The 14,350-nt window shown below is 42.7% G+C and overlaps 1 protein-coding gene across 1 annotated transcript in view; it reads left to right on the top strand.

The window, feature by feature from the left end:
• The window catches only part of ACOX3 (acyl-CoA oxidase 3, pristanoyl), a 496,146-nt gene that overhangs the window by 355,546 nt on the left and 126,250 nt on the right, over positions 1-14,350 (top strand). Inside the window, exon 13 of the mRNA XM_069203423.1 lies at positions 12,907-13,020. Within this exon, the coding sequence (XP_069059524.1) occupies positions 12,907-13,020 (114 nt within the window). The remainder of the gene's footprint in view (positions 1-12,906; positions 13,021-14,350) is intronic.

Genomic DNA, 14,350 nt, shown 5'->3' with positions numbered 1-14,350 from the left:
CAATGTACGAAAGGCACTATGTCAAAATGATGTATTTTAAAGAGGTATTGTACGAACTGTGTTTTAAGGCGCCAAACATGAACTGTGTGCTGCAAAACCATAGACCGCTATTCTGAAGCTAGAGAGGCCCAGTCACTCCGTCTTAGAGGCATGGTTAGGTAGCTATATTTAAGAATTTCCTTCCTCCAATTAGACTGCAGATGAACTTAGTGCTGCACTGATGACACTATTCAAGATATAGGTTGAAGCAAGTCACCATGTTTGGCCCTTTGGGTCATTCTGTCTATGCTGGGTTACTCTGTTAACCAATCTATTAGGTAGTGAAGCTAACCCACCAGCTGGTGTACCCTGATAGTGTTCCTCCATTTCTAGTACTTGTAGACACTCGTAGCTTTCAAACTTCTGATTGATTATTTTGACCCTACTGCGTTTCTCACGTGTTAATTAGCTTTTCAGTATGCTATCTGAATCTTTAAATACATACTTTAGTACAAAGAAGCAGGACATCCTGAAATACATACAGGCAGTGGGGCACGACCACTGTCTTAGTCATGGCTAACATTTCATTATTGGTACAGGTAGGGTTACACAGAACCCAACTGATTTCGAGGCTCAACCTGTAGGACTGGACCATAGATCTGGTTATCATTATTCCCAAGTAGCAGAAATAATGGGTTTCCATCTCCAGAGTAATAGAAGTGCAGATTCATTACAACCCTTTAGTGCTCCAATGATATATAAAACCCATTTGCCTCCTTTCATCCTGAGGCTGATCAGTGTTCAAGATATAGCCAATTATCAATACAAACGGGTCATCTTGCCAATTCTACTAGCATCTATTGAAACCTCAATCCTATTCTTTGAAAACACCATTTGTCATTACTTTGAATTTGAAGGGCTGTGAGAAAATACCCCTTTTTGTGTGATCACCCCATTTTGTTATGAATTTCACTGCTGTTTTTTAAACTCTGCAAACTGAGGCACTGATGTCCATTTTTTATAGTGTATGTGTTCTGACCCCCTAAAAATTGTAGAAATTGGCTAATCTGTGATTGTTAGATTTAACTATCCTATATGCCCATAGTATATGATGTGGAAACTACACTCATGGCATGGAACCATAAATGTCGCCTTTGGAGTGCAGCTCTCCACCTTTGAAATTTATGTCTATTGTAATAAGGAAAACATGGCTTCAGGCCTCCTGCTGTAGCCTGACTGCTACAAATCTGCAGTGTAGCCTGTCAAAATAACGCTTTTTGACAGGTTAAAATCTCCCTTTTAATATTAGTAAGTCATCCCTATGTATGCTTTATAGCCCACAAAGAGAGTGCATGATATTTAACAGTGGGACATGTAGAAAATTAATGTTACCTTGCCCCCACAGTGGCAAGGCCTAAAAGTGGTTTTCTCTGAGGTAGGCCTTGCATTCCTATGTAGAAACCAGAGTTCAGATTCAACTACTAATACTGTATTTATGGAATGGGACCAGCTAGAAAAATAATGTAACCAATATTTTTAATAGGTACTAAAAATCCGAATCACTGGTGAAGTCTGATATTTAATCAATGTTAAGAAGAAATAACTTTTAGAAAGTGACAGTTTACGTGCCTTAACTTTCAGATGGCTAATTACCATAAGTATCTGCTAACTCCCAGCCTGTGCTCAAAGCCGGGAATAGGTGTGCACTCCTTCTCTGGATCAGCAAACAATAGAATGACCTGACTGGGCAGAGATGACTCCTCTGAACTCCATAGAATATTGGGAGCTGAGGGCATCCTATTGACACCAAACTGTAATTGTATTTATTTTTATTTTTATATATAGCACATATTACCCCTGACAAGGCATTAAATCCCTTTGCACCAGGAAGCACTCTACTCTGGAACCCAAAATTAGAGTTTAATAGTTAGTAGATTAGTAATACATGTGTTTTTCATGTGCATTAGTTATGTTAGGTTTGTGCTCTCGATTCCTTGTGTGTTTTGTAGAGTTTAGAGCAAAGATTGGATGATGAGAATGGATTTGAAAGGGAAGGTAGGAAGTTGTTTTTGTAATTAGTGGTCCTGTGTGCCTTTTAGTTGAGTGACATAGCTGAAAAAGGAAGGGGAAATATGAGAGGGAGGTTTGTGTGTTCGCAGTAGTCAGAAACATTTGAGGTAAGTCAGAGAGAGGAGGGATGGGACAAATATTGAAGGGAGTATTATCATAACAACACTTAAATTAACTTACATTTTATATATATATATATATATATATATATATATATATATATATACGTGTGTGTGTGTGTGTACACACATGACACTTCTAGATAGACCCCTCTATATATCTACATAGAAGCAGGAGCATTTAAATGGCCTGATGTGCATTTATGGTGAAGTATGGAATTTGTTTTCAAATAACTGTAACCAACTTATAAATACATATATAGAAATAACACTTCTAAAAGTTTTATTAGCAGGCATAAACACCACTATATGCACACGCCTATGACAGGGCTGTTGATCAACATGTAACACTTGGGGTGTAGTTGAAATTTCTAACCAGGAAGAGCCTAGAAAATGGCTGGATAACGAAACATGAGGCAGCTTTCCTTAACCAAGTGCACCCCAAAACTCCTTACTTCTATATTTTGCCAAAGATTCATAAGAACAAGTATCCTCCACCAGGGAGACCGATAGTATCTGGGATCGGATCTATCCTGGAACCCCTGTCTCAGTTCTGTGATTGGTTTCTTCAACCATACGTGAGAAGGATCCCAACGTATCTCAAAGACACAAAAGATGTCTTGATACTACTAGACAACTTAGAGTTTGACAAATATCACAAACAATTGATTACCCTGGACGTGGAATCTCTCTACACTAACATCCCACAGGAAGCAACCCTAGAAGTCATCAGCAATCTGCTGAACAGTAGTGTTTGGAATTTTATAACTCTTCAAGAATTTGTCTTAGACCTCGCCCATCTGGCACTAACTAGAAACTTCTTCGAGTTCAACAAAAACCTCTATCTACAGATACAAGGTACCTCAATGGGGAGCACCTTTGCACCAAGTCTAGCCTGCCTATACATGGACCATTTCGAGAAAGAAATGGTACTAACAGATGACAATCCGTTTTTTGATAATATCAAGATATGGAAAAGATACATTGATTACATCTTTCTCATCTGGAAAGGCACGAAGGAGGAAGCAAACACTTTTGTTACATGGCTCAACGCACTGAATCCCTTTTTAAGATTCACGTCCACCATGGGGAACCCGGACATCTCTTTTCTTGACTTTTTCATAAAAGAGAAGAATGGCTTCCTTAAAACCGAGGTATACTATAAGCCAACTGACAGGAACAACCTGTTGCAATTCTGTAGTTTCCACCCACGTTCCCTAAAAGAGAATCTACCAGTGGGTCAGTTCTTACGTCTGCGACGTAACTGCACAGAGCTTACTGATTATAAGAAACATGCCAAAAAGCTCACTGACAAACTACAGGCTAGAAGATACCCTACATACCTCATGAGGAGAGCTGAAAAGCGAGCTCGTTTTAGCAACAGAAAAACATTACTACAACCCACCATCAGAACCAACAAGGAAGACACTTTGATTTGTGTAACCACCTTCAACCCTGCATCCAACACGATAAAAAAGATAATAAACGAGGACTGGAAAATTCTAACCTCAGGAGGACTACCTTTCCAACCACCCTTGAATGCCTTCAAAAAAGCGAAGAGTGTCCGGGACATGATTGTCCATACCCGACCACAGGACAACCCCATCAAAAACAGACAAGGAACCCTATGGGACCTACCACCCCCAAGAGGACACTTCCCCTGGGGTAACTACAGCGTCTGCCAGTTCACCAAGAAGACTCTTAAGGTAGAGTTGGGCTTGCAGACGCCCTGGGAGCTGAAGCATGTCACCAACTGTAACAGTAAGAATGTTATCTATATGATAACATGTCCATGCGGCTTAAGTATATTGGGATGACAACCAGAAGAGTAGGGATACGAATTTGCAAGCACAGGAGCACAATCCAGTGCAAAAGAGATGCCACGAGACTGACTGAACATTAAGTCACCCTTAACCACCATCCCAACGACATGGAATGGGTGGTTATAGATCAACTCAATTTCCCCACAACAAACTTGAAACAGAAGTTACTGCTTTACGAACAGAGATGGGTATGGAGGTTACTTACCGATACGAATGGACTAAATGACAACATCCAATGGTCCACACTGGGCTAATGCCCCCACCCATTGCTAATCTGTATTTTTCCTCTTAGAGTGCTCTCATATCCTAACCCATGGTAGGAACACCACCTGATGGGTTTGGAATATATTCATTGTGTCTACTACACAACCATAACCGTCCAACCCCGGCCCATTCCAATTGTTGGGCACCCCAGAACACTCCCCCACCTCTCTTTTTTCTCCTCTATTCATATTAGATCTTTTTCTTCCTTTTCACCCTCTTTTCCCCCTCTCCCCTTTTCCCCCCTTCTTCTTTCTTCCTTTTCCTCCTTTTCTTCTTTTCTCTCCCCCCTCTCTCCCAACCCCCTCTCTTCCCTTTTTCAAACCCCTTTCCCCTTCTTTCTTTTGTCCTCTTCTTCCTCTTCTTCTCCTCCTTCCCCGTCTCTCTCCTTCTTTCAGCTCCCCCACCCCAACCCCAACCCCCCCTTCCAGCACCCCCACCCTCTCTCTTTTCTCCTTTTCTTCCACCCCCACCCCTTCCATCCTCCTTCTCTTCTTCCCTCTCTCTCTCCATCCACTTCTGGAGTCTTTCAGGAATTTCCTTCCTGGATAGGGCCGTTTGGCTCCACTTTGAGCCATCGCTCCGTTTTGTTTTTAGTTGCGTGGCAACTAGCCACCAGGGAGACTCCATCTCCCATCGCACCCGGGTAGGCTGTGTCGTGCCGCGTAACTACATTACACGACGCGCCTCCCCGTGCACACTTCATTCAGGGAAACTACACCTCCCGTCCTACCTGGGTGTAATATGACGCGCCGCGGCTATCCGCAACGCGCCATCACTGCGCGCCCGACCGTGAACCAATGCACGAGTCGAGGCAGCGCTTCCACGTTTTTCCTACGTCGGAACTGACCGGCGCAATTATTCACGGCTTTGGCTGCCTAATTGAGTATACCGACATCCTTAAATACCCGGCGCTCGTTCTTCCCGGCATACGAGCGTCTGAGTTCTGGACAGTAGGTACACCCATTGGTATTCCCTTTGGAGTGGTAAGTCTTGGAGAAGCTTTGTTACCATCACTGCTTTCCTGTTTTTATTCATTATTATTTTGTATCCTTTAAATGGAGGCAATTTCTCTTTCCCTGCAGCCAATCTGTCTTTCCTGGCATTTCCTTCCCAGCCTTGTTAGTTTAGCTATCGAGCTATTACCTGGGGTGCTCCCTTGCGCCTCCTACCTCCACTGCATCCTGGATTTGTATGTGTGTGAGACCACCTAGTCCGTAAAAGGAACTCCCTCTTGTAGAAACAGCCACTACCATAGAGATTCTACACACAGCCCTTTATCCAGCAATGACGCGCTGAGCCAGCTCCTCTAGTCAAGTACCCTTACTTTATCACCCCACACTTCCAGTGGTATATGGTTGAAAGGGAGACAACACAAAACAATTCTTGTGTACCTCCTGTGTGGTTGCTGAAGGACCCTGCTTTTGTCCTATCAGACATTTGTATGTTGGTTTGGTTGGAGTGGACTGCCTGTTTCAAACTGTATTTTGGTGTTGCTTATGGTTGGACACTTGGGATTGTAGTGAATCCTACTTCGGTTTAATGGGATAACAGGAGTTAGCTTAGCCTTTGGCTTGCAGACTCCTGCCCCTGTCACCTAGTGACTTTTAACCTACTTAGCTTGCTCTGTCTCAGCACATTTAATTATGTATTTGTTCTAAGATGGCTGCCTTGTTTATAGTTAGGCCACTTGTTATGAGTAACATTATCAGTGTCACCACGCTAAGGCGTCAAGATCAAGCAACAAAGACAAACAAACAGTAGGTGTTCACACTTAGGGATTTTCCCTCTCTATACTTTTGAGGGATTGTTTATATTAATTGCCGTCCCAAGCATGTCTGTCATCTATTGTTTGGGAACACACCTACGTCAGGGGTCCTTGTAGATCTGTATAAATACATCGCACTTTAGGCAGATAATCAGAGGGATTCCGACCAGAGGGCATCGCCACCATCGCTGATATCGATGCTGCAGTCGTCTTGACGCTGACCCAGTCTTTGTGTCCCTGCAGAGTCTGAGATAGAGACCTCATTCCAAGGTAACGAAGGTTGGGGGCTCCTCTCATGGACATGGCATTGGCAAATTAGGTTTAACAAACCCAGCTCTCCTTTAGGTAGGAGGTTAGGCCTTTCACATTAGGGTATTAGGACATATTACATCTTGTATGTCTTTCTTATGCATTGCAAGATGGTGGGGGTCTTTGTAATAATGACTCTCGTTTTCACAATACTGTTTCTTGCATTATTCATTATCCTAATCATTGCAGCCCATGCAACTTATCGCAAATTGCAGTTATGTTGAATAAAAACTATTGAAACTTTACTGCATCTTTGTCATTACCTGTGTTTGTATGAGACATGATATCTGTGCGAAAGGGGTAATCTCCGTTTAACCACGACACTCCCTGAGATGTCTTATTCTCGAGTCCATACGTAAAGGCTGCCACAAATCACCTTTTACTATTGTGTTCCTGGTGAGGTGATACTAGTGAGCTGGTAAGGTTGGGACAATAGTTGCGACTTGTTGTAGGAAAGGCGTAGTCTCCTACAAAAAAAAGTACTGTCATCCTTTAACCAGCAGTCTTGCCCAGAGCAAGAGTCCAAACTACGACAGGATTAACATAGATACCTTGTACCCACTCCAATCCTCCAGAACCCAAGTGCAGTGTGGCTGAAGACTTCAGCCAGCCTTGTCACCACCCTAGGACAGTGTATTTGAGCCTGTTTGCAGTAAGGTAAATAGATATTACTGCAAATGCAGGTAGGCCAGGGCCTGGGAACCTTTACTCCATTGGTTAGAGAGGAGCTAGGAGTATCATAGAGTGTCCCCCCAACAAGCTGCTGAACCCTACAGTGCTGTACCCTCACCCAGCCTTCCTCGGAACACTGTTGGACCTACAAAAGTATCCCAGGTGGACTGAACCCGTGAGAAGGACCTGAGGGGCTTGGACATCCCTTCAATGTGACTTACATTGACACAAGGCTGATCCCCCCCGGGTTTCTGAAGAACAAAACAAACTGAAGATAACATTCTTGTAAAGAATCCCAGCTGACCACTGGCAAATTAATATGTACTGCCTGACACCCTTGGAGTCTCCAAGTACTCCCCCTGAGATCCGGGAAGCTGTGGAAGTGTAATCCTGTGGTGTTCTGGGCCCCAAAAGGAGATTAGGAACTTTTTCCAAACTTTTGCTCCAGAGCTTTAAGGGGACTAACCACGAAAGGTATCTGGTTGGGAGTTTCATACCATAGGATTGAACTTCAGGTTTCCTCAGAAAAATGACAAAGTCCCTTTTCAGATTAGAACTTTAGAATGTTTTTCAAACTGTCCTACTTCCAGGCCCAAGTGGGGCCACTCTCCTGGATGCATCCTACCCGTGCACCAAACTTCAAATCGCACGCAGATCCTGGTCTACCACAATCATTTACTACCATTGGCCCTTTGCACTTTACGTGCGATTTCCCCTGAAATCTTTCAAAATTCATATCTCCTGTTCCCCTTTTTGGATTTTGTTTTTGTGTTATTTTGTTCATTACATTTTACTCTGTTAGAAATTGGAGTGAACATTTTTTTGCATTGTATTTTCAAATTTTTAGCTGTTTTGGCACTCCTAAATGCTTTACACGTTTTCGTAAGTTAAGACTGTGTGCTATGTGCCATATCTAAATTCAGTTAAATACAGATGTAAAGTTCCTTAGTAAAATCTAAGTTAATCAACTATACTCAATTTGGTCTACCTTGATCAATTAACACCGGGCTTGTATTATCCAAAAACATCAAACCTGGGTTAATGTACACTTGGTGATAGATTTAGTATGTATACAAGACAACATAAAACATCAGTCTTCCTCATAGTAGATGAGAAGAAGGCCTTTTACAAGGTTGAATGAGTGTTCCTATAGAACCATTGACCAAGACATTGACTAGGCATACAGATTCAGACATTCATTGTGGCTACATTCCACATGGCCTAAGAACAGAATAAAAATGGGGAACTGTACACTAATCTGACCCTGGAGATGGTACTAGACAGAGTTGCTCCCTCCTCCTCTCATTTTTGCTTTACCCATGGAACCAGTAGTAATGTGTATGCAGCATAATGCTGACACAAGCACTTCTCAGAGGTATTGGAAGTTTGGCTTAAATATTCAAATGAGCATCTCAGACCCTCTGGGGGTTAACGCTTCTCCACTATCTGATGGGAATTTCTTTCTCAATAATGACCGGAAATATTTGGGAGTGTATCCCCCCACCAAACTGGCTGATCTGGATGGATGCATTTTCCAGATGCAATAGAAATATTGTACAAAGATATGTGCAGGTAGGGGTGCCTGGAGATCTCGTGGTGTAGGGAATGTCATCAATCAAAATGAACTTCTTACTGCAATTTGTGTATTTACTAGAGACACTACTGCGTGGTTTCTACAGGTCGTATTCCACATCATTCACCTCTACATAGTAGGGCAAGGCCCTCAGTGTCCCAAAATAAATGCTGTACAAATCAACATGTGAGGGTGGAATAGGGTTCTTGAATATGGAGGTATGTGTCAAAGCTGCAGAGATCAGGCTGGCCATGTAATGGAATCATAGTCTGTATGGAACACTATGGCTGTTGGTGGAGCATGACTATTAGGCAGTACCTCTGTACTGCATTCAGTAGTTGCCACCTAAACACAGATGCTTATGTGCACTTACCACTACTTCTGTTAAGGATTTATAGATATTAAGTCAGTGTCATACATCAAAATGGGCTAAAACATACCCATCTTCCTTTACACTTATCCTTAACTGAGATTTCCTAACTAGAACTATAGATGGTAGACTCCAGGAATGACGACACTACTCTTTCCCACTCCTTTGGGAACTGATTGAGAAAGAGAATCTTAGGAAGGGTGAATCGTGTGGAAGACTTTGACATTTTTCCAGGGAATTACTTTAAACTTCTCCAGTCACGTCTTTGGTCCCTCGCAGGACCTGGTACAGTTACAGGAGTTTATGTGAAAAACATCTATAGGGGCTCATTTCTCTGACCCTAGTAAGGGGAATCTTAAACCTCTAGAAACTGATCAGTAGAGATGGGCAACCATCTTTACAGAACTAAATGGTGAAATGGAAGGATGAGTTAAGAGTACAAATGGTTGAGGGCGCACGAGATATAATATTGATTAGAGCAGCTAAATCCTCTATACACTCTTAGCATAGGGAAAATGCTTATAAAATAATGATGCATTAGTATTTTACGCTGGTTAGACTATAGCCTATTTTTGGGACACCTGACACTTGTTGGAGGGTGTACTGAGAGAAGTACCGTTGGAAACCTTTGGTGAACATTTTCAAAAGTATAGGAGTACTGGAAGTCAGTTTTGCAAGTGTTGCGAGATAATGTGAGAAGCATATCTCTTGAGCTTGACATGCTGGTGGTATTGTTCGGGTGCACAGGGGATGTCACTACCTATCCACTGGGGTCAATGACAGGTAAACTATGCAATCACATTTGTGTAGCAGCATGGGTGTCCATCACCCAGTTGGAAATGGGATGAAGTCCACACAATAAATGTATAGTTGGCCAAAATATATCTTGCTACCATGGTGTATGATAAGCTACATATAATTAACAGAGTATGAACTCCTGATATTATGTATGTAAAGAGACTGGCATCGAAGAGTATTGTATGTTCCCTAATTCTGCTCACGGTGCAAGGATCCATTCTTTGCGATGAACCCCCACTAGTGGTTGAATATTCAAAAAGAGTAGTTCTCATGAGACATCAAGGGGGCCAAAGCTGTCGAAGGAGTAACTTGTTATGATGTTGAAATGTTCATCAAGCAACTGATATCTGGCATATTTGTAAACCTGCCAATTCAGTGTTAAGTGTAGGGTTGACCCGGGGAAGAGAAGCTTTTGTTCCCTGGGTGATCTGTAGCCAGATTGGAGCCAGCCCAGAAGGAATGTGAGCTGCTCATAGAATCATTTTAGTGTATCTGAGAATGAGAGACTGCTCATTTCCCTTGACACTCCACTAGCTGGGACAGTCACCTTAAAGGCCAGAATAGTGCAGTACTGCACTGAGGGATTGTTTGCAGTAAGGCAAACAGAATGTGCTGCAAAAGTGGGAAGGTTTGCCCTTGGGAAAATGTTTTCTCTTTAGTGAGTGTCCAGAACTGGCTAGTGAATCCTACAAAAGTGGTACCTCACCCATACCTCATCAGAATAAATCTGGACCTGGGGAAGACCAAAGGAGGACTGAACCTGCAGGCTGCACCTGCTTCCATTCCTACTCAGGACTGAGAATTGGACTCCAAAGGTTGAGCTCCTGTGTTGCTACAGGAAAACAGCCTATTTCTAATAGACCACTTTTAATTATAAAAAATAACACAAAAATGATAAAAATCTTCTACGGGAAAGCATATAGTATTGTTTTATGTTGTATGGTAAAAATCACCAGATTGGTTGTGTTATTGTGTTGTGTTTTGACTTTTCAGCTATTTTTATGCTGCTAAATACTTTACACACTTTTCCCTAAATTAAGTCAGTCTGCTTTGTACCAAAGCTACTAGGGGTTGTGCACAGTTTTTTTTTTATTTAACGTATTTTGGACCTGATGGGCCAGCAGGGGGTCAGGTGTGAGTTATGCACTGTATTGGTAAAAAGACAACCCTTGGCCAGCTCAGATCTGGCACCTTGTGCTGAGGATCTGTAGTACCTGGCTTTTCCACATTAGGTGACAATCCACAAGCTTCAAGCCTTTGGCAATACAGTCATATTTGTAGTTTATGAGCCATGATGAGTTCACCAGAATCACATAGCACAGCCTGTTGTCAAAGTACTCTCCTAAAAAGCCCTAAGCTGCCAATTCTGCTTTAAGTTGAAGTATCTCATTTGTTGCTTGCTCTGTTGTGGCCTGCTACTCAGAGATAACAGCATCAAGATTCATTGATATGCCAACGATTCAGCACTATACTTGAAAGTCTCTTCTCTTTCGAACATCTAAAGCCTCAAACAATTCTTGCACATCATCCACATGGATCTCCAGTGCTTACATGAAGTTCAAACAAACCAAGACAGAGTTCCTCTTATTTGCCAACAACAATAATCAAGATACAGTACAGACCTGAGTAAATTACATGAATTTTGGCTGCTTGGAACCCCTACCTTCACTCAATGCCAAGTCACTTGGATTCACCTTGGACAACACAACAACCTCACCTTCAATTTACACATTGCCAAAAACAAAGAAGGCCTGTCACCAACTCTCTCTTCTTGGAAAAAACAGTCAAACATTTCTTCCAGAAAACAATTTCAGAACTGATTTTCAAGCCCTCGTATTCTTGAATGTGGATGGTGGCAATGCACTACTCCATGACTTCCACAGCACACTGGTACCCCTCGGGGCACCATACATGCTGCAGCATGTCACATCCAGGGCCTGAAGAAATATGATCACACAAACTCACCCTGCTGGAATGCCATTGGTTCCTCTTGCCAGCACGCATTATCTTCGAAGCCAGGTGTATCATTAACAAAGCTATCACAACCTGCACCACTGCTTATCTTACAGGCAGGCTCACCTTCTCTGGTGGATCTTGGCACACCCGCAGCTAGGACACCATCAGACTGCAGACTAAGAATCGTAAAACAAAACAAAAAAACTAGACAGCTGGCCTTTCTCATCTCTGCACCCTGGATCTGTAACTACATCCCTGTATCATCTGGACTGCCCCAACTCTACTTCAATTTAGGATAGATTTGAGCACTCACCTCTACAAAGAATACTATATCATAATGCGTTAACCATCCTCAACCCAGCTCCATCTTCTCTTACTTGTTAACTTTAGGCTTGTCATTGACCATGTACAGTGCTCCATGGCCATTGGGCTAGGTCGCACTGTAGAAATACCATACTGCAAAATTAGTTGGGATACACAAATACATTTGGCCTGATAACCTAACCAAAACTATTCTCAAAAGACTAATATCTATGGCTACAGTTGCCTCCAGTGAGATGTGCTTAATTGCAAAAAAGACATTGCAAAAGCTCAGTACAGGGGATGGGCAAAGCATACATATGGTTGTTCAATCCTCCATACGAAGTTGTGACCCACAATTACTTACCCAGATGTAATTATCAATTTTCTTCGTCTGTGCCGGTCCGTCTGGCTTTGTGTGCTGAGCTGTACAGAGCAACCAACTTCAATGGAGGATCTCACAGCCTCCTAGGCAATAAGTGGTGCATGAGGAATCAATAACACCAAATGCATGACAGAGTGGCAGGCCCTTCCAGACTACATCAATGGGATTCCAATTAGTACCCAGCAGGTATGGTCAAGCACCAAGTGAGCACCTCATCCCCTGCAGAGAGTTGTATGAAGCCCCCCTTGGGAGGAGGGAGAGAGAGATAGAGAGCAAGCTCCATACCAACTTTTACCCTTCTCTTCCCAAGGAGGCATGTATGCATCAGAATGATCCTCTGTAATTGCAACTGTCCCAATTAATCTTGTTCTCATTTGAATGAGAGATTAAAATGTACCTGTTAAGTTTGAATGTTCTAGTTGTCTGTTTATATTTTGTCAGCCTTTGAATTTTAAAAATGCCTTATTTCTGAATCTATACATTGGCTACTTCCGTTTATTGGTGTATTATGCTTTTCTTTTAGGTCATGAGCCTATTGAGTCTCCTGTTGGTTCAGTTAACTTTTTAGAAGACTATAATTCTATTCTTGGCCTGAAGTTCACGGCGACCACTGTAGAAGATTGCATGGATTCTGCAGGTAGATGTCTCCACATGTTGTACTTTATGTAGCGATTGAATCCTTACTCTGCTTCTTCCTAGTCACTATCTGTTCATAAAAATCAACATAAATGTTACCTAAGCAAATTCATTTACCTTAATAATTGTTCTTAAAAAATGCTAACGAGTAGACTATGCTATAGATACACAAATGTATGTTTGAATCCCTTAAATCTGTATAATATCAATTTGTTATAGTAAGCCACTTCAATTTCAATAAAGTGACCTTATGGAGTAGAAAAGGTGATGTATTTACCGAAGTTCACACACATTGCACATTAACAGGACAAAAACTGCAAAGAAGCTTTTACAAACCATATTTTTTTTAAAGTTCCCTCTTTTGGGCATGTTACCAACAATTTCTGCCTGATGTCAGTGTGTTTGACTGTGTCACTGGGATCCTGCTAACCAGGCCCTCTCTCCTCTAAATGTTGTCACCGCATACTGGTTACCCAGTATTTCATCCCAAATTGGCATACTGGTCACCCCTTATTAGTCCCTAGTATATGGTACTTAGGTACCCAGGGCCTTGGGGTTCCAGGGGATCCCTGTGGGCTGCAGCATTTATTTTGCTAACCATAGGGAGCCCATACCAAGGCATCTACAGGACTGCCATTGCATCCTGTGTGAATTGGTGCATGCGGCCTTTCACTGCCATTTACACTCAACGAGGTCACTTATAAGTCACCCATATACCAGTTCCAACCCTGAAGGCTGGGTGCAGAGTACCTGCAGGGGTGCCCCCACATCATCCAGGACCATTTTCCCATACTTCGTGAGTGCGGGGACGCCATTTTACAGGTGCACTGTACATAGGTTTACTACCTATGTACAGCTTCACAATGGTAACTCCGATTATGGCGATGTTTGGTATCACACATGTTGGAATAATACCCCAAGGCTTTTGCAAACATTGGTTGTGTGATTCCATGCACTCTGGGGGCTCCTTAGAGGACCCCCTTTACTGCCATCCCAGCCTTCTGAGGTTTTCCAGGCAGCCCCAGCTGCTGTCACCTCAAAGACAGGTTTATGCCCTCATGTTGCTCAAGCAGCTCAAGCCCAGGAAGGCAGAACAAAGTATTTTATTTGGGAGAGGTGTGTTACTCCCTCTCCCTTTGGAAATAGGTGTTACAGGCAGGTAGCCTCCCAGAGCCTCTGGAAATGCTTTGAAGGGCACAGATGGTGCCCTTCTTGCACAATCCAGTCTACACTGGTTCAGGGACCCCCAGTCCCTACTCTGGCACGAAACTGGACAAAGGAAAGGGGAGTGACCACTCTCCTGTCCATCACCACCCAGAGCTCCTCCAAAG

Source organism: Pleurodeles waltl, chromosome 1_2 (assembly GCF_031143425.1).
Source record: "Pleurodeles waltl isolate 20211129_DDA chromosome 1_2, aPleWal1.hap1.20221129, whole genome shotgun sequence".
Classification (NCBI taxonomy): Eukaryota; Metazoa; Chordata; class Amphibia; order Caudata; family Salamandridae; genus Pleurodeles; species Pleurodeles waltl.
Note: the sequence above shows the minus strand (reverse complement) of the source record. Positions and strands in the feature narration are given on the sequence as shown.